Source organism: Zea mays, chromosome 3 (assembly GCF_902167145.1).
Source record: "Zea mays cultivar B73 chromosome 3, Zm-B73-REFERENCE-NAM-5.0, whole genome shotgun sequence".
In the NCBI taxonomy this organism is placed as follows: Eukaryota; Viridiplantae; Streptophyta; class Magnoliopsida; order Poales; family Poaceae; genus Zea; species Zea mays.
The window spans coordinates 192,409,772-192,435,629 of NC_050098.1; the positions used below are offsets into that span (position 1 = coordinate 192,409,772).

Consider the following 25,858-nt stretch of genomic DNA (forward strand, 5'->3'; position numbering starts at 1 on the left):
CACAATTTACAATTTCTTAGGGATCTAACTTAATTTTAGTTAAAAAATAGAAATAGGGTTTGATCCTAATCTGATCCGATCCTTAAATCTTATGGTGCAAAATTTAGAGCTCATTACCACCCATTCTCGTGACATCTCACTAATCATCAAGATAATCGAGGAAACTCGCTAATCAATTGTATTATAGATTACAGAGTCTTCTTGCAAGCTAAACACTCTTCGAGCCACCTCCATAATTTGTTAAAGCTATTTTATGGTAAAATTGAAAAAGCAAAGCTGGAATTCTAAAGTGAAGCCCTCTCAAACATGCGCTAAATGGCTGCTCCTGATTTGACTTCAGTGAGGGCAAAGTGCGGGAGGATCTAGCGGAGCGGTGACCCTTAAGACTATCTCTAATAGCTTATTTATATCTATATTCATATTTAAACTATACTTTATAAACAGTGCAATGTATAGCAAAATAGTGTAATACCGTGTTTTTGTCCCTATATGGATAAACTGCTGTCTCGTTTGTTGTCTGATACAGATAATACGGAGTTTTTGTCACCATATGGATAAACTGATGTCTAGTTTGTTGTCTGCGAATCTGCGATGGTGTGACCTGCTGCTAGCGTTGCCCACGAAAGGGGCACGCACTGAGACTAGCTCCAACAAGGAGCTCTAAAGGGTTCTGTACCCTAAATTTAGAGGACGAGGACGTCCTCTACTCCCTCCAGCAACGTCCTCTAAACGGTCCTCTAAATTTAGAGAACGCTGCTGGATCCTCTATATGTAGAGTTTCTCTAAACGGTTCTCTATCTATTTGAATACTTTAAATAACCAGTTTAATAAAACTAAAACATGTACAATACATTTGAAAGTATGACAATTACGTATGTACAAAAATTAAAAAATTAAAAATGTCTTTAATATATGTATTTACATATAGAGGATGTGATTTAGAGAACGTTGTTGGAGAGAAAGTAGATATAGGAGATGAAATCTTTTAGAGAAGACTGTAAAGGACGACTATAGAGGATGTATACGTCTGAGCTCGCCTCAGCGCTGGCCACTGTGTGAGCGGAAGCATGGGATGGGATGGCTCCCGCCTTGAGATTGGTATGGTCCAAACGTCACTCCTCTTCCAGTGGCGATGGGGACTCGCAAGCTCGAGAAATCATTATAAAAATGGCCGCAGTTCGAGGCGTTGGCAACCTCTGCTGCCCCTGGCCCCTGCCGCCGCTGGAGTGGACGGACGGACCACCCTCTCCATTTTCTCCTCGCTTCGCCCAAACACAACCGGCCGCTTTCTTCTCAACCCACCACCTCCCTTCGTCCTTCCCCAATCACCTCGAAACACAACCCCTGTCAAATCGCCCACTGATCACCAGGCCGTGCAAAAGTCCAAGCTTTTTCGACAGGAATCCTCCTCCGCTTCTGCTTGGCTTGCGATGCTTGTTTGAATGCGCGGGCCTGCGGTGAGGCGACAGCGGCGCCGGACGGTTGCATGCTGATTGATGGTAGCCGATGGAGAGTAGACGAGGAGGGTCGGTGGCAGAAGATGCGAGCGGGGCGATGACGAGCTTTGGGCCACCTCAGCACGGCATGTATGTCCCCGCTTCCTCTTTTGCTCATGGTTTCTTCCCCCGTTCATCTGTCCTCCCGTTTCCGCGTGCTCCTGACTTCCTGTGGCCGTCTCACCTGTCCGTGCACGAGCATGGGCATCATATGGTCCCTGCTTATTGCTGATTGCTTTCTGGCTAATTGGTCACTGTACTGCGCAGCGCATGGATTGCGGTGGTGATTGCCTCTGCTTTCCACGAGGAAAAAGTCGATTGCTTTTTTCTGATTAGACTAGACCTTTCACCTCATGTGTTGTAATCATTGGATGACAACTTTGTTATCTGAACTCTGAAGTGAGGTTTCTGTTGGCCTTATGCTCTTCTAGCAACTGTGCAAGGACTGAGATCGATGAGCAATGGTTTCCATTCATGTGCCATCCTGCCTCACTTCACTGCACTGGCCTAACAGTTGCCCTGGTCAACTGTCAGGGGCTTGGCTTCTTGTCACTGATCACTGGACCACATATGCTGATATGCATGTCCCCAACCAGGGCACATGAGATCATCACGGTGGTAGGTCCATATCTCCATGATAGCAGAAGAGATAATAAATCCTAACTAACATCCCTCCCATAGTTGTAGCGGGAGCATCTTAACCGATCGGACTGGAAAAGAAGGAAGGGGCTCGCAAAGATTTCCATGTGTACTCTCTTAGGATGTTTCCTTTTTGTTGTTATGGTGGATGTTTGTTATTTTCCGATCTGCAAAGTTGTATGCAAGAGACTGTAAAAGGCTGGAACTTTTTTGTTTTCATTATAAAAAAAGAAGGAAGCTGAAGACTAACATCCCCGCAGATATCACGACTAGAGTAGAAATTGATGAGTAGCTCATGTAAATGATATCCTCATCAAAATAGCTGAGGTTGAGGTGGACATGGTTGAAGCTGTGGAGGAAAGTGCAAGTCTAAGCGTCAGAGTACACATAATCACCAACTTCCTGCTGATGACTGCATTAGGTGTAGGACAATGAGCCACTTGGTCAGGGCTGCTTGAATGTATCAACGAGTGCTATCCACATCATCCATTAGAGACGTTGACAATGAGGTCTAGGTAGGGATGGTAATTTAACCCGCAAACCCGAAACCCGACCCGAAACCCGACGGTATCATTAGGGTCTAAGAACAAAATCAGAACTCGTGATATCATGAAACTGCAGTAGATTTGGTATAATTTGAACTTGGGAGATAAGTTGCCACCCGGCCCGATACAGTAAATGTGCCAATACTGGCAACAAATCCTAATCCGAACCACCAAATATACTCTAACAGTTAGTACTATGTATTGTGGGTGACATATGGACCAGCATACACGCAAGTATTGTAAAAAAATGAATGTTTTGCTAAGCTTCATATGTTTCCTGGCAGGGTCTTTCATAGTGTCAATCATTTGTGTGTTCAAGGAATTGGTTCTGTACGTTCCTGAACCAAATTTACATATTTGAATGTTAATGTCTGCACCCATGGTCCCTTTGATGGTTATAGATATGCAAAAATCAGTAAACAATGCAATTGAGTGTCATGTTAAAATAGAACGACAAAAGAAAATTCATCTTTGCATGATAAAATATGAAGTGTGGTTTTTTACTGGGCAAAGCCTTTTTTCTAAAAAACAAATGCATATAGGTTATTATGCTCAGTATCTTATTTTGGTGAACAATGCATTTTCAGCAACACAGATGTGAACAGCATGCAACCTTCTCGAGTTACTGACTTTGGGGCACTTGCACAGTCTGCTGGATTCCGAATAGAAGATCTTGTTAACCTTAATGCAAGTATGTTTTCAGTTCTCAATCAAATATGCTAGAAATTACTTTTTTATGTTCTTCTATTGGTCCTGAAAGTTAAATCACATGCAAACTGTATTTTTCTCAGCTTTGGAAATATATGTATTCTACTCATATGCATCCGGCCTTCCAATTTTAAGGGCGTGTTTGGATTCCATGAGCTAAAACATTGTCACTTTTAAGAGCTAAAGATCCAATTAGAAAGAGCTAAAAGTGACTAAAATGGTGAAATGTATCCTTTTAGTCAGTTTTAGCTCTTACTGTTTGGATATTTATCTCATGAAGTGACTAAACTTAGTCACTTTGCTTTAGCTCATGGGCTCCAAACATGCCCTATATCTGATAGCTAGTTGTACTATGTCACTCAGTTATTTGTATGCTTCACAGCAATTATAAAAGGTATAATTTATGTTTACCATGTGTACCAGTAAACAGTAAAACTGGGATTAAAATCTTAGCTGCCACTACAAACAGTAGAGGTCTCACCTGCAAGCATTGCCACTGTGCCTGCACACAATTGCAACCCCTTTCATACAAGCAGTGGATTAGTTCTATGGATGTAGATGAACTACAAACTTGTCTGTTCAACTACCCATAGTTTGAATGATTCTCGTTTATTTTCTCATATTCAGATGCTTTGTTCAATCTGAAGTCGAATACTCATACAATTAACAACATTCCTCTTCAGTTTGGAAGCTACGGAAAGGTATGCAGGCAGGCCACACACAAAAATTCTGGTCACTGACCAAAACCCCGTTAATTTAGTGATGTTCCATACTTCCATCTAGAGATGTCAATGGGGCCCCGAAACCCGATTACCCGTGGGGAATTCCTCTATTAGGGTTAGGGTATGGGTTAAAACAAATCCCCATGGGTATAGATTTGGAATAAATTTCTTACCCATCGGGTATGGCGGGTTCGGGTTTGGGAGGACTAAACCCAAACCCGATTACCCATGGGGAGAAATACCCGGAACCGGAATCCATCATCCAGCAATCCTGCGAGTAGTCACTTGTGGCCTAGTGGGCTGCCGACCAAGTATGGGCCCGTGGGAAAGAAGCTGCAAGGCAACAACCAACAAGTAAACAAAGTAAAAAACCTAGGCCACCGCTTGCGTGTGCCCCGTGCGACGGTGCGACCCAGGCTCTAGCCAGCCAGCCGCCAGCCCCCAACCACCGCTTCGCTCAAGCAGTGCGCTGTGCGCAGCCGCCGGCCGCCGCTCACTGGACCGCGCTCACCCAGACGGTCGGACCGCCGCTCGCCCAGACGGCCAGACGGCCCAGACCGCGCTCGCCTAGACAGCCAGAGCCAGACCACCGCTTGCCCGGAGCCCCGGATGGCATCTTCATCGACGCCAACGCTGACGCTTGGACAGCCGCAGAGCCCGTCAGCCGCCGCTCGCCCGGACGCCCGGATGGCATCTTCATCGACGCCGACGAACACTGTTGACGAGCAAGGAAGGTGAGAATGAGAACTGAGAAGTGAGATCTGTTTAACATGTTCTATGCCACTATATCTATGTGTCTGTGTGTGAATTGTGATGATTTGCGAGAGACGATACTATAAACATTTGCGCTACGCTGTTTATTCACTAACCGACATCCAACGCTTTTTATTCACTAACCTACGAAGGAATGTTGACAAAGATCTGCCGCTACCACCTCCATCGAAGAAAAGCCACGTTGCGACTACAGCTAAGAGCAAGAAGAAAATCCACGTTGCGACTACAAATGCCAAAGCGGTGCAGGGTGAAGCCACGTTCCTTGGGTTCTTTGAGACTTTGATAGGTCAAAATAGTGATCAGTGTGTGCTAAAAGTTGATGAAGTTAAAGAGTCTTTATGTGATTTGATGAAGTACTATGAAATGGAAGAGGGTGAAGATACAACAGAGTCATCAACTCCTCTACTTGACACTAGTTTGTTGTCAACAATTAGTGCACGTGTTGCTAGTCGAAGGCCAGCGATGACAAGAGTTAAAACTGAGCTAGATAGATACTTGGAGGATGATTTGGTTCATTTTTCAACTGAGAACTTCCAGATCCTAGACTGGTGGAAGGACTCTTGCTTTTGTATTGTTGCTTAAATGATAAAACATGTATTGAGAGATATTTTTGTTTACTGTTTAATTATGTTTGTGATGTATGGACATGTGGCTACTAGAAGACAATATTTGTTTTGAGTATGTTGATGAAACTACAAAATATGCATGCTAGAATGAATGTTGAATTGTCTCCAATATCCATAATCTATATGCTGAAATTCTGAATTTTTGAATAATCGGGTCGGGTATGAATACCCATGGGTATTTAGTACCCGGTCGGGGATGGGTAGAGGAGTTGATGACTCTGTTGTATCTTCACCCTCTTCCATTTCATAGTACTTCATCAAATCACATAAAGACTCTTTAACTTCATCAACTTTTAGCACACACTGATCACTATTTTGACCTATCAAAGTCTCAAAGAACCCAAGGAACGTGGCTTCACCCTGCGCCGCTTTGGCATTTGTAGTCGCAACGTGGATTTTCTTCTTGCTCTTAGCTGTAGTCGCAACGTGGCTTTTCTTCGATGGAGGTGGTAGCGGCAGATCTTTGTCAACATTCCTTCGTAGGTTAGTGAATAAAAAGCGTTGGATGTCGGTTAGTGAATAAACAGCGTAGCGCAAATGTTTATAGTATCGTCTCTCGCAAATCATCACAATTCACACACAGATACATAGATATAGTGGCATAGAACATGTTAAACAGATCTCACTTCTCAGTTCTCATTCTCACCTTCCTTGCTCGTCAACAGTGTTCGTCGGCGTCGATGAAGATGCCATCCGGGCGTCCGGGCGAGCGGCGGCTGACGGGCTCTGCGGCTGTCCAAGCGTCGGCGTTGGCGTCGATGAAGATGCCATCCGGGGCTCCGGGCAAGCGGTGGTCTGGCTCTGGCTGTCTAGGCGAGCGCGGTCTGGGCCGTCTGGCCGTCTGGGCGAGCGGCGGTCCGACCGTCTGGGTGAGCGCGGTCCAGTGAGTGGCGGCCGGCGGCTGCGCACAGCGCACTGCTTGAGCGAAGCGGTGGTTGGGGGCTGGCGGCTGGCTGGCTAGAGCCTGGGTCGCACCGTCGCACGGGGCACACGCAAGCGGTGGCCTAGGTTTTTTACTTTGTTTACTTGTTGGCTGTTGCCTTGCAGCTTCTTTCCCACGGGCCCATACTTGGTCGGCAGCCCACTAGGCCACAAGTGACTACTCGTAGGATTGCTGGATGATGGATTCCGGTTCCGGGTATTTCTCCCCATGGGTAATCGGGTTTGGGTTTAGTCCTCCCAAACCCGAACCCGCCATACCCGATGGGTAAGAAATTTATTCCAAATCTATACCCATGGGGATTTGTTTTAACCCATACCCTAACCCTAATAGAGGAATTCCCCACGGGTAATCGGGTTTCGGGGCCCCATTGACATCTCTAGGTATGGGGGGATTTTCGTACCCGTGGTCGGCTTCGGGTTCGGGTATGGGGGCGGGTATATGTTCATGGGTACGGGTCTGGGGAGTTAATCCCCGCTGGGGAATTCCCCATTGACATCTCTAGTTCCATCCATGTCAGGAGTTGACACAGATTTGTTTTCCTATTTGTAGCCTATTTCCCCTCATATAAATACTACAGAAGCAGCAACAGCTGCAACAAGAATTGACCCTCAGTCGCTAGAACAGCAAACGGGAGCACAGCCAAATATGGTGGCATTACCAACTGGTAACATCGAGAACTGGGGAGAGTCAGCTATGGCTGGTAGCCCTATGACTGACACATCTACAGATCCAGACACTGATGAGAGGAACCAGATGGTAGTGACCATTCTCAGTTCACTCCTTTCTTGTTCTGTTCTATTAGATGAATAAGATATATGCTTGACTTATGCAGAATATTCATACTAAGGTTTGCTGTTTTGGAGGTCTGTTGTGCCTGTGAAGAATGTTTGATTTCACAACGTGCATGTTTATTATTTGATTTCATTCATACGCATAAATACCTTGAACGAAGTGTAGGCATTAAGGTTCTCTTGCACGAATAATATGGTTGCGCATTGGATAAAACCATTGCATATACAAGTATGGTTTGCTCCTAATCTTTGACGAACTATGCATGACTGTTGGTCAATGTCTAGCTGCTGGCAGGATTCTTTTATATTTGGAAGCCTGGTGTATGTTCATAATCATCATCCTTAACAAAGTGATTGTTTGAATTACTCTTGCCATTTAACACACTAAATGGATTTCTTGTTTGAAATAATGCTTCAGTGTTTATATGCTTATCTTTTTGTAACATTGATCAGCATATAGTAAGGCTATGTTTGGAAGCAACCCAGTTTTTAAGAAACCATTTTTTATCTTTTAGCTAGGAGAGATCAAGATTCTTGGTTTTTAAGAAACTGATAATCTAATTTCTATAAACTGAGTCATAAACTGGTATGTTTGGAACCATCACAATTTCTATAAACCAGTTTCTTAAAAACCGGATGCTTCCAAACAGGGCCTAAAGTATCCCAGTTTACTAATTATATGCCTATCAGTTTGAACAAGGACTTGTTGCTGTCCCCACAGCTTCTGATTCTAGTGACAAATCAAGGGACAAACTAGATCAGAAGGTACTCTTATCGCTATATTATGGTACATTGATAATGTGTAATCCACTGCTGAATGTAATATTATCTATATTTTTTTTGAAAAAAACAGACACTTCGGCGTCTTGCCCAAAATCGTGAAGCTGCCCGGAAAAGCCGTTTACGAAAGAAGGTGAATTGGAACATTATTGATTTTTTGCTCGTTTCAGATTCCATTTACGTTCATCTTCTCATCACCTAGTTTGGTACTAGTCTTGCCGCTACATTTTTCTGAGAAATCTTTTCATTTGAACAGGGTATTACATATTATTTTACACATGAACTCTATTAGTACTTGTACACTATGCATCCAGATATTAAGGGGTGTTTGGTTTGAGGAATCACTTCATTCAATATAAAGTGATGCATCATGAGTCTATTCCTCAAATTTTGTGGGATGACCCAATTCCTTATTTTAGTACTAACCAATTAACTATGAGGAATGAGGTAGTGATTGATCAACTCATTCTATTACACATGCATCATGAGTCTATTCCTTAAATTTGGTGGGATGACCCAATTCCTTATTTTAGTACTAACTAATTAACTATGAGGAGTAATGATTGATCAACTCATTCTATTACACAAACCAAACAAAAAAGTGAGGAGTAAGAAAATGATGGATTACCTTATTTCTCAAACCAAACACCATATAATTGTGTGCCTAGTGCTTCTTGTACCTGCAGTTATAGATGACATCAGCATTTTTGGCTATGATACTATTACCCCCACCCCCATCTACTTCTCTTTTGTTGCATCATTTGGTAGAATTAATTTGCACCCTTCACCTTATGTTTTCTTCAGGCATACATCCAAAACCTTGAGAGTAGCAGATTGAAACTTACTCAGTTAGAGCAAGAGCTTCACCAGACTCGTCAACAGGTCTTTCTATTTACATTCAAAATTGAAAGTTGTTTCTGGAATTAAACATGTGTTGACAATGTGTCATTTTTTCTGTCAGGGTATTTTTATTTCTACATCAGGAGATCAACCTCAATCAACAAGCGGAAATGGTAATGCTATACTCACATGCTCTTTCTAAAAGGTCTATTGTTTACTATTCGTTACGGGGCTTGACTTCTGTGCCTTTTTCTTGGGTGCTCCTTGGGGCTAGAGATGGCAACCTGGCCCGGCCCCGCCTGTTCCCCGAAACTCAATCCCCATCCCTGCCCTGTTTAGCTTAACGGGGACAAAATCATCCCCATTCTCGTCCCCACGGGTCCCCGTTCCCCGTTCGGGGCCCGTGGGGAATACTAGAACACAAAAAAAATTGCATAATAACAATTACAGATGTATGGCAAAAATAAATCTAAAACAACTAACAACCTTATAATACAAACATAACTCATAAGCCACAATTATTTCAACTTAGTAATAGTCCCACATTCTCACAAAATACAAATCACAATGCACAAATACATATTATAATTTCTTATCGGGTCCTCAGTGGGGCCCCGTGGAGGTAATTTCTTCCCCATCCCCGCCCTGTTAATTTTCGGGGGCCTGCCCCGTGAGGGCTTGTTCGGTTCTACCCCAATCCATATGGATTGAGGGGGATTGTGGGGGTTTTAATCCCTAGCAAGCCAAAATTCCTCCCAATCCGTATCAATCCCCTTCAATCCATATGGATTGAAAATAATCGAACAAGCCCTGAGGGAGAAACCGTCCCCGTACCGGCCCTGAAGATTCCCGCGGGGCTCCGCCCCCATGGGGAATTTTGCCATCCCTATCCTTGGTTCTTATGAGCTATGGATAAAATAAGGACGCAACTAACAAATGAAATAAGATATAGTACAGTAGCACTTCAGAGTTCAGACGTACTTGAGTTCCTAACGAATTACTGTGACTTCCTTAACATTAGAACTTTACAGGCAGTTTTACCCTTGAAAGCATTGGAAATTGTTTTTTATTTCATCATAATGCCAGTTCCCTTTTATGTTCATGTTGTCTGATCTGTAGGAGCTTTGGCATTTGACATGGAGTATGCACGCTGGTTGGAAGAGCACAACAAACATGTAAATGAGTTGAGGCTTGCAGTCAATGCACATGCCGGTGATAATGATCTCCGTGGTATTGTTGGTAGTGTTATGGCACACTACGATGAATTTTTCAGGCTCAAGGGTGTGGCAGCTAGATCAGATGTTTTTCATGTGCTGTCTGGGATGTGGAAGACCCCTGCTGAGAGATGTTTCATGTGGTTAGGTGGCTTCCGATCATCTGAGGTTCTTAAGGTAGTAATCTAATGGTTTTGTTTTGAATGCACAATTAAATTTGTTGACCTCTTGGCTCTTGCCCTCGATCTCCAAGGTCCCCTTATGGGAGTTTTCGTTCTTACTGAAATGTGTAACTGCAAATCTGTTAATTGTAGTATTTATGTACAAAAATGCAGGATGATAAACTTCTGTCCTGTACTTTACTCCGTGACGAACTTCTGAACTATGCTCAAGTTCTCACTTGATTCTTTCAATTTTATACCAACATTACTGTTGCAGTTACTGGCAGGTCACCTAGAGCCTCTTACTGATCAGCAGCTTGTTGGTATATCCAACCTGCAGCAGTCCTCCCAACAAGCTGAAGATGCTCTTTCTCAAGGGATGGAAGCATTACAACAGTCGCTTGCAGAAACTCTAGCATCTGGATCCCTGGGCCCTGCTGGACCTTCTGGCAATGTTGCAAATTACATGGGACAAATGGCGATGGCTATGGGAAAACTTGGCACCCTAGAGAACTTTCTACGACAGGTTTGTCATGCAAAATCACGGACTTGCTCATTTCATAACAGTGTGTTATCTTTATTTTCCTTAACTTGCTGTTACTCTTTGAGGTCTTTTATGTAGACTATATCAGCTACGTGATTTTGTTAAATCCATGTCTGTAAGAATAAAATTGCTGAGCAGCTTATTCAAGCTTAATCTGAAATCACAAATGAATTATTGTAAAGGTTTACGATCATCAAAGATTGTCGATAGCTAATGATGTACAAGATCAGTGGTACAGATTTCGATTTGCAGTGATCTCTTTAGCAGAAATCTTCATCAAAAAGAACTTTAGCATATATAGCAAGGAAGTACATAATTTTTTTGACAATGTCGTCTGCAGGCTGATAATCTACGGCTGCAAACACTTCAACAAATGCAACGCATCTTAACCACCCGACAATCCGCACGAGCCCTACTTGCAATAAGCGACTACTTCTCTCGGCTGCGTGCTTTGAGTTCTCTTTGGCTTGCCCGTCCAAGGGAATAAATTCAATTAACTCATAAATAGGATTTTTTTTGTACTGTCTCTAGTATGTCAATTAGTTTCTTCACATTGCTCATGTGTTGATGGGATATTTGGATCTAAGATCTTATGAATGGATGACATGTATGTGTTCAAGTGAACGCTCAGTTCATATTTTAGGCCATCATGGGTTAATTTTGGAGAAAAAACGAGTTGTAAATACATCTGGAATAATCTAAGATCTTATGAAGGGATGATATTGGAGGATAAGATCGATGAACAAATAATGCAACATCACTGTTGGGTGATACGACACGATTTATATCTGAACTAAACAGCTGGATATCTGTTTGCAAAGTTATGTTCTTCCAAAGAATCACAGTACTGCATAGGCCATCCTTTTCATGAACAATCAGTAACCATGTTCTTTTAGCATGTTTGGGGATAGCTCATGATGAATAGGAAGAAGGGTTTAACATTACAATGCGAGTAATGAATGTGATAATATGATTTATTGGAACAGCGAATTGCTAGTTGCACAAATTGACCAGAACTAGTAACAAATGTGTTTGATGTACATAGGCAAGCTGAGGCCTTTACCTATCCTGAATCTGATCTTAAATAAACTGTTCTGTATAGACAATACGCATGGAACGATGCGGTGTTCACCTTGGAGCAACTCGTTCTTGAATCAGATGGGGGGCTACTGCCCTGTCAATGGCATCAGCAGCTGTCATAGCTATGCAGCAGCTTTACCACGCTGTACAGGGGCTCGGAGGGAAGCTCTGTAGGTCGCATCGGACTTCTCGATCCCATCAAAGACGTAGCCGAAAGGTGGCATCATGACGTATCGTCCTGAACCAGGTGCAATGTTCAGAACGCCATCCTCCCATACCACTCGGCCCCTTGAGATTGTTATTTCCACCATTCCCTACACGAAATGAACATTAGTACATGATGCACCCGCAAGTTGCAAGTTCCACGTCAAATACTGCTGATTCATGTGTGCAAAGAAGAACCAACCTTTCCTTTCCTGCCCTCGTACACATTGGTGTTGGACCTCGAATGGTGTGTGAGAGCACCCATCACAAAGCTCCTTTCAGGGTTCAGGATTATGATATCTGCGTCAGATCCTTCCAGGATTGCTCCTTTCCGAGGGAATATGTTGAAGGTCTTGGCGCTGAAAATGGTTGAGTAATTTGTACCATTGTTTTTTTTTTTTTTGCTAGTTGAACAATGCATTTTGATATGACAATCTGGTTACTTCTAAACTAAACCCTGGTTTGAGCAGATTTAATGTATAGTACCATTCTGTGCTTGTCACTCTGACATAGTCGGTTACAGAAATCTTGCCAGTCTCCTGTGTACGGTTCATAAATATCAGAGTAGGAGAACTGAATAGACAACCTACATAATTCTAACTGTTAATTTCTTTTAAACCATTTCACAAACTAAACTTACCACCATGCTGTCCCAAAGTATATGCATCCGTTCCTCAAGACCTGTGTTCAAGTAGTCAGGACTCAGGAGAGATGTCTCAATACATATTACAGATCCTACTACCACTCTAACATTTAAGTCCAGAGTCCCTACCATTTACACCATTGGGAATCTTCCGAAAATCATCAGAACCAAAAGCTTTCTGTGTGGAGTTGAATGTGCAGTGATCAGTACCTACAAGCTGCAACAAAGTACAGTTAGGTGTTTATGTAACTATGAAAAATGCAACATAAGTTTCCTTCTCCATAGCAGGTAATGTAACATTGCCTCTCAGCAATTAATATACCGTCTATTCTATGCAACAAATACAGTTCCACTGTTGAAAAAAAAACTGAAAGACAATATGCAATTTGTTTGACTCCACAGTTCAGTGTATGACACGAGTGTGTCACCTGTAGAATTCCCGATGAAAGAGCAGCTTGGAGTGCTTTACCATGCCCTGCTTCCCGGATTGGAGGACTCATCACGTACCTAGAAGCATCGTGTGAAATAGAAATAATTTATAATTCGAAAAGCATTACTACTGAGTTGTTTTCCCATTTACTTTGAAGCAATCGTGAAGTCAGGATCCCAAAGCCAAGAATCATCAAGCACTAGTCCAGAAACCACAGGTTCACCGATGACTCTCTGCCCTGCAAAGTTTTTTAAAGTATAACCTAGTCCAGTTACTAAAAATTGAGTCAAGCGAGGCATTCAGTAAATGATCTATCTCAAAAAGTATCCAGTTCTCAGGCCCCACGAGTTCATTTCAACAGTAGTCACATTGAAGAGTAGGAACTTTGGTTCAGGATCCAAAGTAGAATCCAACTAAATTCTAGAAGAAAATATGCCAAGCTGACCTTCTCTTTTAGCCTTGGCAATCTCATCCATTGCGTCGATGCTCATCACATGAACAACATACAGTGGCGTATTGATGAACTTAGCTAAACGGATTGCCCGTGCAGTTGCTTCTCCTTCTAACTGCAGTGAATGAGAACAAAATTATTTCATTTTTGAATAGCTTAATGTGAGAATAGATGGCAGGTTCCTTAGTGTCCTAATTATTATTGAAAACCTGAACATATCTAGGACTAGGAGCATAACAGAAGAATAGAAGGTTAGATTTGGGGTTACAATTGGAGGCCTTGAGAGAGCATGCCCTTCTGGACCAGTTATCCCAAGGTCAATCATCCGCTGTTGTCCCTCGGCAACAGCATCACCATTCTCTGCATGAACCATAGCAAGGGCACCAAGCGACTTGCATTTCCGTAGGCCTTGCAGGAGGAGGTCATCAGTAACCATCAAGGAGCCTTTATATGCCATGAAAAACTTGAAAGAATTTATCCCTGCAATTTCGAAATTTGTATTTAATAAGATATAAATTGATATTTAATAGGATCTACTTCAAAATCTAAAAACCATGCAGTCATGCACCAAGCTATCAAAAAATTGTAATATACCTTTCCATTATAAAAAAAACTGATTATCATGAGTTATGTAGCGAAGTTTGGTTTAATTCCTTAAGAAAATAAACAACAGTAGAGGAAAATCAAAATGTATACACTGACCATGTTCTTTAACCATCACTTCCATTTCCCTTGCAACCTCATCATTCCACTTTGTAATGGCCATGTGAAAGCCATAATCCATGGCAGCTTTTGCGGCTTTGTGCTTGTAGGACTCCAACCCTGCAGTCAAGTTGCCGTCCACGGGAATGACAAAGTCAATATGCATCGTCGTCCCACCCGCCAGTGCCGCAGCATGGCCGCTGAAGAAGTCATCTATGGTCACGGTGCCCATGAACTCCATCTCCAGGTGCGTGTGAGGGTCAATTCCACCTGCAACATTCACCGGAAGGCTTATAAACTGTGCAACAAGTAATGCTCTTAGCAGATTGTTCAACTATTCACCACAAGGGGGATAGTAAGAATTCACCTGGCATGACATATTTTCCTGTTGCGTCGATTACCCTGACATTATCAACATCAACCTAGAAATGACATCAAGACACAAAAATTACTGTGCCAGGTAGAGATCCTAAGGTAACACAAGTCGAGCACGTACCGGGATCCACAGATTGGGAACCAATCAATCTCGCGGAGGCGTAAGCCATGAAGCACTCACCGGGATGTCTGGGCGGACGGCGACGACGACGCCGTCCTCGATGTAGACGTCGGCCTCCTCCGCGAGGTGCGCGTTGACCACCGTCCCGCCCTTGATCAGGATCCTCGTGCCGTCTCCTCCGCCGCCGCAGCCGGAGGCGTCACCCCCGACCGCGCAGAACTGCCACGCGCGCAGCCGAATCCAGCCACGTCAGGCGAGGCGAGCAGCCAGAGCAGACAAAGCATGCGACGACAGAACAGAATCAAAGCACACCCACCTCGTGCGCTGGGTGAGACAACGCGGCGGCGGCGGCGGCGGCGGCGAGCAGCGGTAGCAGCAGGAGGAGGCGGAGGGAGGGCGCCAGCGCCTGTGTCGCCATGGCCTGCGCTGCCAGCGGAGCGGAGTGGAGAAGCAGAGCAGTGAGCAGATGAGAAAGTCGCCGTCGCAGCCCGCTTGCCGTGTCGTACGCGAAGAGCTATTTAACACAAGCAACTCGGCGATTGGTTGCGATTTGTGACGGCGCAAAGGGCTCCCTCCGCCGTCCCACCCAATCTGCTCGGATAATTCCATCCGTTCCAGCCTTTTGACTACAGCTCTCACGAATCCGAACCGCGCAACGCATCATCGTGCTCACGCCGCACCAAAGTCAGGCTCCGGTCATGTGCATCGCGATCAACCAGACCCAGGGGCAAGGGCAACTGCTGCTGCACGTGCCTTTGACATTGGCGGATCAGCAGCCACAGCCAAGAGAGTCCACCAGTCGTAGAACACTTCGCAGGGAAAGGGAGTATCCGATCGACTAGCCAATTTCTACATACTAGTTGAGACTTGAGAGGCACGTGCCACAGGCACGTGTTTAAAAAAACAACCAAACAAAAAATTTAGTTGAGTTTATTAGATGAAAAATAAAAAATGTATGATATTCTCCAGTTCTCCTGGTGCGATGGGAGCTGCATAGTCGTGGAATACTTGTGGAGCTGTCAATATATGCATACTAGTGTATCGCGCGCGCCTATGCGCGCGTGGTAAACAGTGATTTAGATCTTGGAATATTTGTAAAATATTAGCCAATTGGATATTGCGGCATGACCATATTTGAGATGAAAATATTTAATGTGAAGCACATAAATATAATAGTATACATCACATTACAAAACTACGATGAGGCTATTTTGCGGCATGACCATATTTGAGATGAAAACATTTGTTGTGAAGCACATAAATATAATAGTATACATCACATTATAAAACTAAGATGAGGCTATCATGATGTCTATCATCATTGCAGTTTAGTTGTAGAGCAAACGGACACGATAATACACAATAAGAAGCATTTGGATCTGGCTTCCAAGTAGCCTCCATTACACGTAAACTAGAGTTTACTGATACATGTCGTAGAAACATATATAAATCTGGACGGCCTTTAGCTATGTACACAAAAATGGGCGACATTCGTAAGTATATAAAATAGTTGTTGGAAGTTGGCTATTTACTGATAGATATATGTTGTTGGAAGTTGGCTCAGATTGGTTCAGAGCAATCCAGATTGGTTCAGAGCAAAAGATGTCGTGTGTGTGATGCTTGTTTCAATGAACTGAATAAAACAGCTGAGCATGGCAAAATGAGTTGTGAATCAAAGATCCAAAAAGAACCGCCTTTAACAGAAACAAGAACATATACACCAAAGTTATCACGAATGCTTAAGGAAGCAAATTTCATCATGGAAAAAATGGGTTCCATACGAAGTACCAACCAGAGAAATCAGGAATCAGCCACTCTGAATCAAATGCAAAAACAAAGGTGGGGACAGGTAGAATGCCCCAATCAATTCAAATGTGCAAGAGACAACATTTCACATTGTTTGACATCAAAGAAGCAGCCAGTTGATGTTTGTCGTATAGGGAGAATGACTGATCCAGTCTCACAAAAGACTGCTGCCCCTTTAACACGAACTACTGATAAGAGGAGGAAAGAACAAGATTTGATAGAAAAGATAATGTTGGAGGAGGTGAAACAGCTTCAAGCACAGGTAATTTCTATAACTTATTATTTTCTAGGGACCCATATAATAATTCTTATACGGAACTATATTGTTTTTTTAAAAAAATATGCGTTTTCTAGGGACACATGGTGATCTTGCTCTTATCTATGCAGGTAACCACTCTAGCAGAACAATGCCGGCATAGGAGCCTCAAAATTTAGTTGAACGAAAACTTGAGGAAACCTGGTTGATAGCAAGGGACGAGGCCACAAAGTGCAATGCTGCAAAAGAGATTATAAAGATTTTAACAAATCAGGTATAAGTCTGTCTTATAAAAAAAAATCCAATATTTTAGAACTTTTCTGACACAGTGGTGAGAAGTCTTTCCAATGAGCCAAAGGTCCTGTGTTCGATGCAGCCTCTCTGCAAAAATGCAGAGATAAAGCTTGACCTGTTATTCTTTTCCTAAACCCCACTCATGTGGAATTCCCCAGCACTGGGTTTGTCCTTTAGAAATTTTCTGTCTGATGTCATATAAGTAATCTTCTGCGAACCTGTGCAGAGAAATGCTTTATCAAATAAACTTTTAGATGATTTGGAACTAGATGATTCCAGGATCGTCCCTGACCCACCCGACAAAACTCCTGTCACCGGCAAAATTCCACCGCTAAACAGCATCAGGGATCAACACAACATAGAGGAAGTGGATATGCAATCTACAACATCTTCTAACACTGTTGTGGCGGATGACTCAGCTGTGCATCAGAATGGCAGAAGAGCCTCCAATAGCAGCAGAGGTTATGACGGGGGAACAGATAGCACAGTTGCTCCTACTGACTCCAGTGGAATGATCGAGAAAATTGAGCGTGGGGTGTCCATTTCAGTCGTTACATCCCCCGATGGTAAGAAGGGAATCAAGAGCATCCGGTTCAGGTGAACTCCTCAAAGCCTCTCTCCAATGCTTTTACGTCATTCATCACAGTTGGCTTAAAACTGAATAATATTTTTTTATGATAACTTGCTCATGGTGATCTCGCAACCGGAAGCATTTTGGGGAGACTGAGGCACAAAAATGGTGGGAAGAGAATGAGAACAGAGTATTTGCAAAGTACAACAACATGGAATACTTGGCAGCACAATCTCGATAAGGAAAATGTACAGGAGAAGCCAATTCTTTGTCACAGTGTCTGTAGAACATGTACACTGCAACACCATATTGTTCGGTAAAGTCGTAGGATAGATGAGATAGAAGGAATGATAGTATCCTATCCTAGTAAGCAGATAAACTGCAGCATATCCCCGTTCTGGATTAAACTTAGGTCCATGGTTTTACTTCGACTCAATAACAATTCAATTCTACGCGAATTGCGGTTTGTGTTCGACGGGATCGGGCTGGAGCCTGTGATTCGGATTCCCGACGCGGCGACGCGAGAGTACATTTGTTGGCTACACCGATCGGTGACCATAGATGAAGAGTAGGATTTCGTAGCCTACTAGCCTGACTAACCCTAGTTCACTCGAGTGAGCAGAGACGTACCGGAACGTCCTCGCCGTAGCCGTCTGTCGGTCTGTGCACCCCCGCTCCCTGCCCCTGTGAAGCCTGCTTCACACCCGGCTATCACCTACCACCGACGTCACCGGAATCAACCTTTATGACACCATGAAAGTACAGATCAAGAATGGGAAATAAAAGATTTCAGAAGATGTTGTACCTTTCACTGAAGCGAGGCTTCTTCGAGGCAGCTACGGTTGCTTTAGCTTTACACCGACGACACCGACGACGCCGACCAACAAATCCGCCAAGCTCCGAGAGTGATACGTCCGTAGACAAGCTACATCGTCTGAGCCTTTTCCATCTTCACCGACCTTCAGATCCGGCCGGAGGTGTCCTCCAGGAAAGCGCCTGCTGCGGTCTCCTCCACCGCCAGCAACCCACCGGCGGAACCCTAGATCCACAGCGACACTGGATCTGGCGACGGCTACCGGCTCCGACACCGATGCCCTCGGCACTTTCGTCGTCGCGGTCACGCACAGGGACTTCGCTGCCAAGGAAGAGGGGTGAGCCGGAAGGAGCGAGAAGAGGTGGCCAGCGTCTGCTAGAAGTCTCCAGAGGCGGAGGAAGCGAGGGAGCGAGAGTCGTATTTCGCATGTTACCGAGACCGTGATTCGTGATGAACATAGGCCATTGATTCACGATCGAGCGGCTTCAAGAATTTGAACCGACGTGGATAGCGTCTTTATCGCCGTTTTGAACTGGCGACGGCTACCGGCTCCGACACCGATGCCCTCGGCACTTTCGTCGTCGCGGTCACGCACAGGGACTTCGCTGCCAAGGAAGAGGGGTGAGCCGGAAGGAGCGAGAAGAGGTGGCCAGCGTCTGCTAGAAGTCTCCAGAGGCGGAGGAAGCGAGGGAGCGAGAGTCGTATTTCGCATGTTACCGAGACCGTGATTCGTGATGAACATAGGCCATTGATTCACGATCGAGCGGCTTCAAGAATTTGAACCGACGTGGATAGCATCTTTATCGCCGTTTTGAACCGGCTTTCATAGTATAGAAATGCATAGCCCGCCTTCTTTGCTCCTACGACCTTCACAAAATACAGCACGCCATAAGCAGATATTGACAGAATGCCAAAAAAAAAGTGCAAGTTGGTTAAGGCCCCGTTTCAATCTCACGGGATAAACTTTAGCTTCCTGCTAAACTTTAGCTATATGAATTGAAGTGCTAAAGTTTAGCTTCAATTACCACCATTAGCTCTTCTGTTTAGATTACAAATGGCTAAAAGTAGCTAAAAAAAGCTGCTAAAGTTTATCTCGCGAGATTAGAACAGGGTCTAAATGCTAATGAGGAAAAGTGAGTACAAAGCGGTCGTTTCGTCATCTTTGTATATCGCAATGGAGTCTCCTTGCCAAAGATCATGAGCTTTTACATAATCTCCTGGTATGTTTAAGGAGGTGTAGAAAATGTAAGAGCATTGGCCTAAAATAATACCCTCACCGTCCATTATTTTAAATCTTATTTTATATGAAAAGAGTTTTTTCCAAAGTACTTAGACTTTAACTTTTAATTTCTATTTCAGCATATTACTAATTTCTATAAAATCAACATCACAATAAAGATCTATTGACTTGCTGAGGACCAACTCTCGTATTCATAGGTGCTACAAAGTGCATCTGGTATGTGTAGAAACTTGAATGCTCTTGCAATGCAAGTAGTGAAGCCATTCAGGTACGTATTTGACCTTATCCATCTTGCACAACTACTCAACATACCCCTTGTCCTAGAGAGTATAGGATCATGTAAGGATTTTTAGGTAGTGTTTGATTAAAGAGCCAAGTAGAATGGAGTTGTTCTGTCTTAGTTTTGTTGTTGTTTAGTTACAAAGTAACTAGAACGGAGTGGCTCTAATTAGGGAATATTCTCCTCAGATCCGGAATCATCCAACTCCAAAAAATCAATAGGACGGAGCCGCTCCGTTCCCAGCCCGCTCGTACAGCTTGCCTTCCCATCCGTGCGCAGCAGGCCAGCAGCTCACGCGCCTCCCTCTGCAACCAAACAAAAAACAGAGCCGCTATGTTTCAGTTCACTCTGCAACCAAACAAAAGACAGAATCGCTCCGTTCCAGCTTACCAAACACATAATAGAGCGGCTCTGTCGGTGTTTCGAAACCCGGGGGGTCCCTGGACCGACGAGTGAATTGTCGCCGCGTGCCCCAGCCCAGATGGGTCGACGCGAGGCGGAACGCGAAGGGGGGAAAGGAAGCAGCCGGAGGGAGGCGGGCGTGAGAGAGCGGATCCCGCGGCCTTCGTGTTAGCCCCGCGCCTGAGTCGAGTGCGCTTGCAGTAGGGGGATACAAGCATCCACGCGGGAGTGGGAGCGAGCGGCCTTGCGCGAGCGTCATCCCGTCCTTCTCCGCGCGGGCCCACCAACCCTCTGTAAGAGGGCCCTGGTCCTCCCTTTTATAGGCGTAAGGAGAGGATCCAGGTGTACAATGGGGAGTGTAGCAGTGTGCTAACGTGTCTAGCGGTGGAGAGCTAGTGCCCTAAGTACATGCCATCGTGGCAGCCGGAGAGGTCTTGGCGTCCAGTTCGCGTGGTGTCGTGTCCGTCGGAGGAGCGCTGGAGCCTGGCGGAAGGACAGCTGTTGGGGCTGTCGAGTCCTTGCTGACGTCCTCTTGCTTCCGTAAGGGGGCTGAGAGCCGCCGTCGTCACAGGGCATGCGGGGCGCCATCATTACTCGCATGGTGGGGCGAGCCAGATGGGACACCGGTCTGGTTCCCCGTAGCCCGAGTCAGCTCGGGGTAGGGTAATGATGGTGCTTCCTGTTGACGTGGTCGGTCCGTGCCCTAGGCTGGGCGAGGTGGAGGCTCCTCCGAGGTCGAGCCCCCGGGTCGGGCGAGGCGGAGTTCGTCGTCTTCCGAGGTTGAGCCCATGTCCGAGCCCTGGGTTGGGCGGAGCGGAGTTCGCCGTCTTCCGGGGTTGAGCCCATGTCCGAGCCCTGGGGTCGGGCGAGGCGGAGTTCGTCGTCTTCCGGGGCTGAGCCCGAGTCCGAGCCCTGGGTCGGGTAGAGCGGAGTTCGCCGTCTTCCGGGGCTGAGCCCAAGTCCGAGCCCTGGGTCGGGCGGAGCGGAGTTCGCCGTCTTCCGAGGCTGAGCCCGAGTCCGAGCCCTGGGGTCGGGCGAGGCGGAGTTTCCTATGACGCCCGAGGCCGGCCTTGGCTGCTGTTTGCCTCACTCTATCGGGTGGCCCAGCAGTCGAAGCGGCGCAGGCGGCGCTGTCCTCTTGTCAGACCGATTAGTAGAGCGGCGAAGTGACTGCGGTCACTTCGGCTCTGTCGACTGGAGGGCGTGCGTCAGGATAAAGGTGTCAGGCCACCTTTGCATTAAATGCCACTGCGATTTGGTCGGTCGTCGTGGCGATGTGGCCAAGGTTGCTTCTCGGTGAAGACTGGGCCTCAGGCGAGCCGATAGTGTGCCCGTTGCTGGAGGGGGGTCCTCGGGCGAGACGTAGGTTCTCCGGGGTCGGCTTCCCTTGCCCGAGGCTAGGCTCCGGCGAGGCACGATCGTGTCCCTTGAATGGACCGATCCTTGACTTAATCGCACCCATCAGGCCTTTGCAGCTTTGTGCTGATGGGGGTTACCAGCTGAGATTTAGGGGTCTTGAGGGTACCCCTAATTATGGTCCCCGACAGTAGCCCCCGAGCCTCCAAGGGAGTACTAATACTCGCTTGGAGGCTTTGGCCGCACTTTTTTGCAAGGGGACCAGCCTTTTTCGGTTGCATTCTGTTCCGGTGGGTGCGCGCGAGCGCACCCGCCGGGTGTAGCCCCCGAGGCCTCGGAGGAGTAGTTTTACTCCTTCGAGGTCTTAGTGCGTTTCGCAACACTTCGGCTGGTCTAGTTGTTCCCTCATGCGAGCTAGTCGTAGCCCGAGTGCACGGTCGGGTCCCAAGTTCTCGGGCTGGTATGTTGACGCTGTCAACGGTTTGGCCGGAGCCGGGTTTGCGAGAGCAGCCCCCGAGCCTCTGCACAGGGCGAGAGGACGGTCAAGGACAGACTCGTCTTTTTTACATACGCCCCTGCGTCGCCTTTCCGCAAGGAGGAGGGGGGAAAAGCGCCATGTTGCCCTCGGAGGGCGCCGAACATGGTGTTTCCGGTGAGCTGCTGGCGGGTAATCCGAGCGGACGCCCGTGCCCCATTTGCTAGGGGTCGGCTAGAGGCCCGGAGGCACGCTCCAAAAGTACCTGCGGGTGATCTGCCGGACTCGGTCCCCTTTGACGGGGTCCGAGGGCTCGATGCCTCCCTCTGATGGGATTCCGTTACAAGATCGCTCCCGCTGGTCTCGGAAATGTCCTAGGGTACCTCGGGAGCGTAGCCCGAGCCTTGGTTATGTATCGAACGTACCCAGGATCATCCCTCGCTCTGTGTCTGAGGCGACTGTGAACCCTTCGAGGGCCAGCCTACGAACCTCTGATCAGTAATGGGCACGGAGCCCGAGTGGCCTGAGGCGGTCGTTGAACCCTTCGAGGGGCCAGCCATCGAACCTCTGACCAGTAGTGGGCGCAGAACCCAATTGATCTGAGGCGACCGTTGAACCCCTCCGAGGGGCCAACCTTCGAACCTCTGATCAGTAGGGAGGCTCGGAGCCTGTTTCCTTCACGGAGAAGGGTCCTTTTCGGGGTATCCCCCTTTCCCGGTCCCTGTTGTAAGAGAGAGAAAGAGGAAAAGGAAAAGGATACAAAGTCGAATGACGTGGCGTACCTCTTTCGACGCGGTCATTATGGTGAGGGCGAAGCGTCGTTTGCTTCTCCCGCCTGAGGCGTCGCCTATCCCACCGCGGAGTTAATGCGACGGGGCGAGTGGTTCGCGAGGCGGTCGTTGCGCGTGTGCGCGCCGTTCGAGGAACGGATCACGGGCGCGCCGTCTTCACGCCGCGAGAGAGGGCTCCCTCACTGCCCCTGGATGGGATGTGAGCTTGGCTGACGACGTGACCGCTGCTTCTGCCCGCCTGTCACCGCCATTACTGTCGGCCCACTTTTGATCGCATTTGACCGTCGCGCTTGGCTGGCACTGCAGGGTTGCCTCGAGTCGCGGTATTGACTCCGCAGTCGAGGAGGCGCGGTAGTGGCGCAAGTGGCGGTGCAGTTGCTCACACGTAGCAACCGGCGCGCCGGTTGCATGACGCGTGGGCCTGGACCTCCATGCTGGGCTCGTTGGAGTCGAAGGGGCGCGCCCACTTGGCACGGTTGCATGCCGCCTGCATGGCTGTCCGCCCTTTCACCCGCTGGTCTGGGCGAAAGTGGAGGAGTGCTTGGAACCGTCAGGTGGTTGCATGCACCGCGCGCGCGTGGCGGTTTGGCTTCTTCTCCCCTGGACCGGCTTGCACGACGTGTGGGACCCAGCCCCCGCGCCGTGGGGGAGAATCTTGGAGCGTGTTGGAGAAGACTCGACCTGCAACGGTTGAGGGCGCAAGTGGGGAGAGTCGCCTTTAAAAGGGGGGCGACCCCTTTGGAGGGCAACCATGTCTTCGCGCTCCCCACATGCATCGTGTCTTCCCACCTTCCAAGCCCCCGGGCGGGGGATGCCCGGAATCCTTCCGTCTTGTCGTCGGAGGAACGCAACTTCGTGGAAGTTGGTACCTTTCAGCCATTATTCGGCTTCAAGGATTTTCATCATGCAGCCCGGCTGCATCCCCTCGCCGGTGGTCACCCAAGACGGTGACCACCAGCCTCTGGGTGGGGAGGAGCAAGCCAGGCTGCGATCTTGGTTCCGCCCTCAGCTTCAAGGATGTTCATCATCCTTGCTGGGGCGGAGGCCGGGCTGAGTCGGAGCTCTACCTCCTGCGCAGGTTCGTGGGTTAGCCTCCCCTCCAGTATTCAAGGGAGAGGGCGCTCACTGGCCCTGCGAGCGGGGTGGACTTCGACAACGCGGGGCTGGTCGACAGCGGGTGTCGCCAGCTTCAGCGCGTTGGGCTCGCAGGCTTGGCTCCCGGTGCCCCCTCCCGCCGCAAGGGCGGTTGTCGCGCCGTGCGCACGGGTGGACCGCCCGAGACATCGCGCGCCGCTAGAGCGGCGTTCGTGTTCTGGGGCTGTCCTGCCTTTGCAACGGTACGGGGCTTCTGTGCGGAGGTCGGTGCTCCGCTCGTCCGGGAGGATCCGAGTGGGGATCTGCCAACGGGCTGACGCTCCGGTCGTCGGTGCCGAGGTGGATGCGGCTCAAAAAGTCCCCGTCGCCGACGGGATCGCTGCCACCACCCGCGCCCCGGGCCTTCGGCTCTTTGTGCTTGTCCTCGCCCCTCGGACGTCGGCGTGGGCGAGGGCAAGGCTGCAGCGGTGTCCGCACTGAAGCCATCGCTGCTGCAGTGAGGACGGAACCGGAGCTCCGTTTGTAACGGCACCTTGAGTGCCGGTGTTTCGTTCAATGCGGCTGTCGAGGCCTGAACGTGTATGTATTTTCGGCACGGAGCCGTGTTTTTTCTTCATTTCGAGCACTAAGACTCGCCTTGTCGATTATCTGAACTGCTTCACCGAGCGTGAGTTGCCTCGTGCAAAGGTGACGAGTGAGGTATCCGTATCTCGGAGGAGTAGGAGTCCCTCGGCTCGGTCGACCTTGCTGTCCGAGGCCCCTCTTGCTTAGTTAAAGGAACCCCTCGGCCGCCCTTCGATGAGCCGAAGCCGGAGGTAGCGATGTCAGCACGAATAGGGGCAGAGTTGGCTCGAAAAGAAGACTTGGTCGGCCGGAGCCTGGCCGGGTCGTCCACTGGCGGGGTCGACGCCGGAGTTGAGTTACCGAGGCCACAAGCCGAGCTGATGTTTTTGGGGGACAGCTGGCCGAGGCTTCGGGGTGGCCGGCCGAGCCGCCTGCTCGGGCCGGATTCTCGAAGAAGACCCTGGCGGCGATGGCCCGGGCGTGGTGCTGATGCCGTCCTTCAGAGTGGGGGGCCTCCGACCGCGTCGCTGTCCGAGGCTAGGTCAGACCCCACCGAAGGTGTAGTTGATGCCGAGGGTGCTGCTGCCCCCTTCGGCTGTCGACGTCCGAGCCTGCAGGATCAGGTTGTCTTGTAGTGTGTGTATGTCTTCTGCGGCCGCCGAGGCCTAAACACACCGTCGTCGTGTTGTAAAGCTGCGTCTCTTTTCCTCTTGTTTCGAGTATCCGGACTCATTTGTCAGTAACAGAATTGTTTGTGCGGGCGAGAGTTGCTTTTCACGGAAGGCGATGAGTGAGGTATCCATATCACGGAGGCGTAGGAATCCCTCGGCTCGGTCGGCCTTGCCGCTTACGCGCGCTCTTACTCGCCCATAGGGTTCTGTTACCGACGCAGTCGAGAAGGCCCAAAAAATCATTTCGGCAGAGGAGCTCTCGAGCATGAAGACTTGTTCGGTCCGCGGAGTCACTTATCCGAACGCGAGTTACTTATCGCAGAAGGTGATGAGTGAGGTATCCGTATCCTGGAGGCGTAGGAGTCCCTCGGCTCAGTCAGCCTTGGCTGCTTACGTGTACTCCGTCGTTTTCAGGATCCACTTTTGAAGTAGTCGAAGAGCACGAAAGGCATTC

General features: G+C 47.7%; 3 protein-coding genes and 1 long non-coding RNA gene across 10 annotated transcripts; 2 read left to right on the top strand and 2 right to left on the bottom strand.

Annotated features, from left to right (window-relative positions):
• Nucleotides 1–1,066: 1,066 nt before the first annotated feature.
• On the top strand, nt 1,067–11,554 carry LOC542756 (uncharacterized). 7 transcript variants are annotated; one of them, XM_020550065.3, is made up of 11 exons: nt 1,071–1,586; nt 3,268–3,371; nt 4,016–4,089; nt 7,003–7,209; nt 7,935–8,009; nt 8,098–8,157; nt 8,829–8,906; nt 8,986–9,037; nt 9,984–10,255; nt 10,580–10,765; nt 11,124–11,554. In XM_020550065.3, exons 1-11 carry the CDS (start codon nt 1,507–1,509, stop codon nt 11,268–11,270), a joined length of 1,335 nt encoding a protein of 444 aa, XP_020405654.1. In that variant the 5' UTR covers nt 1,071–1,506; the 3' UTR covers nt 11,271–11,554. The 7 variants fall into 7 exon arrangements, with proteins under 7 accessions (XP_020405657.1, XP_020405654.1, XP_020405655.1 ...); XM_020550064.3 differs by having other exon boundaries at nt 1,074–1,586; nt 10,517–10,765; XM_020550068.3 differs by lacking the exon at nt 7,003–7,209 and having other exon boundaries at nt 1,067–1,586.
• On the bottom strand, nt 1,503–8,822 carry LOC118476733 (uncharacterized). The gene is made up of 2 exons (XR_004857331.1): nt 8,653–8,822; nt 1,503–3,018 (listed from the first exon to the last, which is right to left on the bottom strand). It is a non-coding gene; the product is annotated as an uncharacterized lncRNA (long non-coding RNA).
• A 186-nt stretch (nt 11,555–11,740) lies between the features above and the next one.
• LOC100272767 (Dihydropyrimidinase) lies at nt 11,741–15,591 on the bottom strand. The gene is made up of 13 exons (NM_001147220.1): nt 15,106–15,591; nt 14,850–15,008; nt 14,661–14,715; nt 14,294–14,563; nt 13,860–14,071; nt 13,586–13,706; nt 13,291–13,378; nt 13,139–13,217; nt 12,840–12,927; nt 12,708–12,748; nt 12,554–12,606; nt 12,270–12,426; nt 11,741–12,177 (listed from the first exon to the last, which is right to left on the bottom strand). The coding sequence occupies exons 1-13, from the start codon at nt 15,205–15,207 to the stop codon at nt 11,986–11,988; spliced, it is 1,617 nt and encodes a 538-aa protein (NP_001140692.1). The 5' UTR covers nt 15,208–15,591; the 3' UTR covers nt 11,741–11,985.
• Nucleotides 15,592–16,734: 1,143 nt separating this feature from the next.
• On the top strand, nt 16,735–18,871 carry LOC103652443 (uncharacterized). Its single transcript, XM_008678024.2, has 4 exons — nt 16,735–16,857; nt 17,015–17,125; nt 17,372–17,742; nt 18,682–18,871. The coding sequence occupies exons 1-4, from the start codon at nt 16,735–16,737 to the stop codon at nt 18,869–18,871; spliced, it is 795 nt and encodes a 264-aa protein (XP_008676246.2).
• The last annotated feature ends 6,987 nt before the right edge of the window (nt 18,872–25,858 follow it).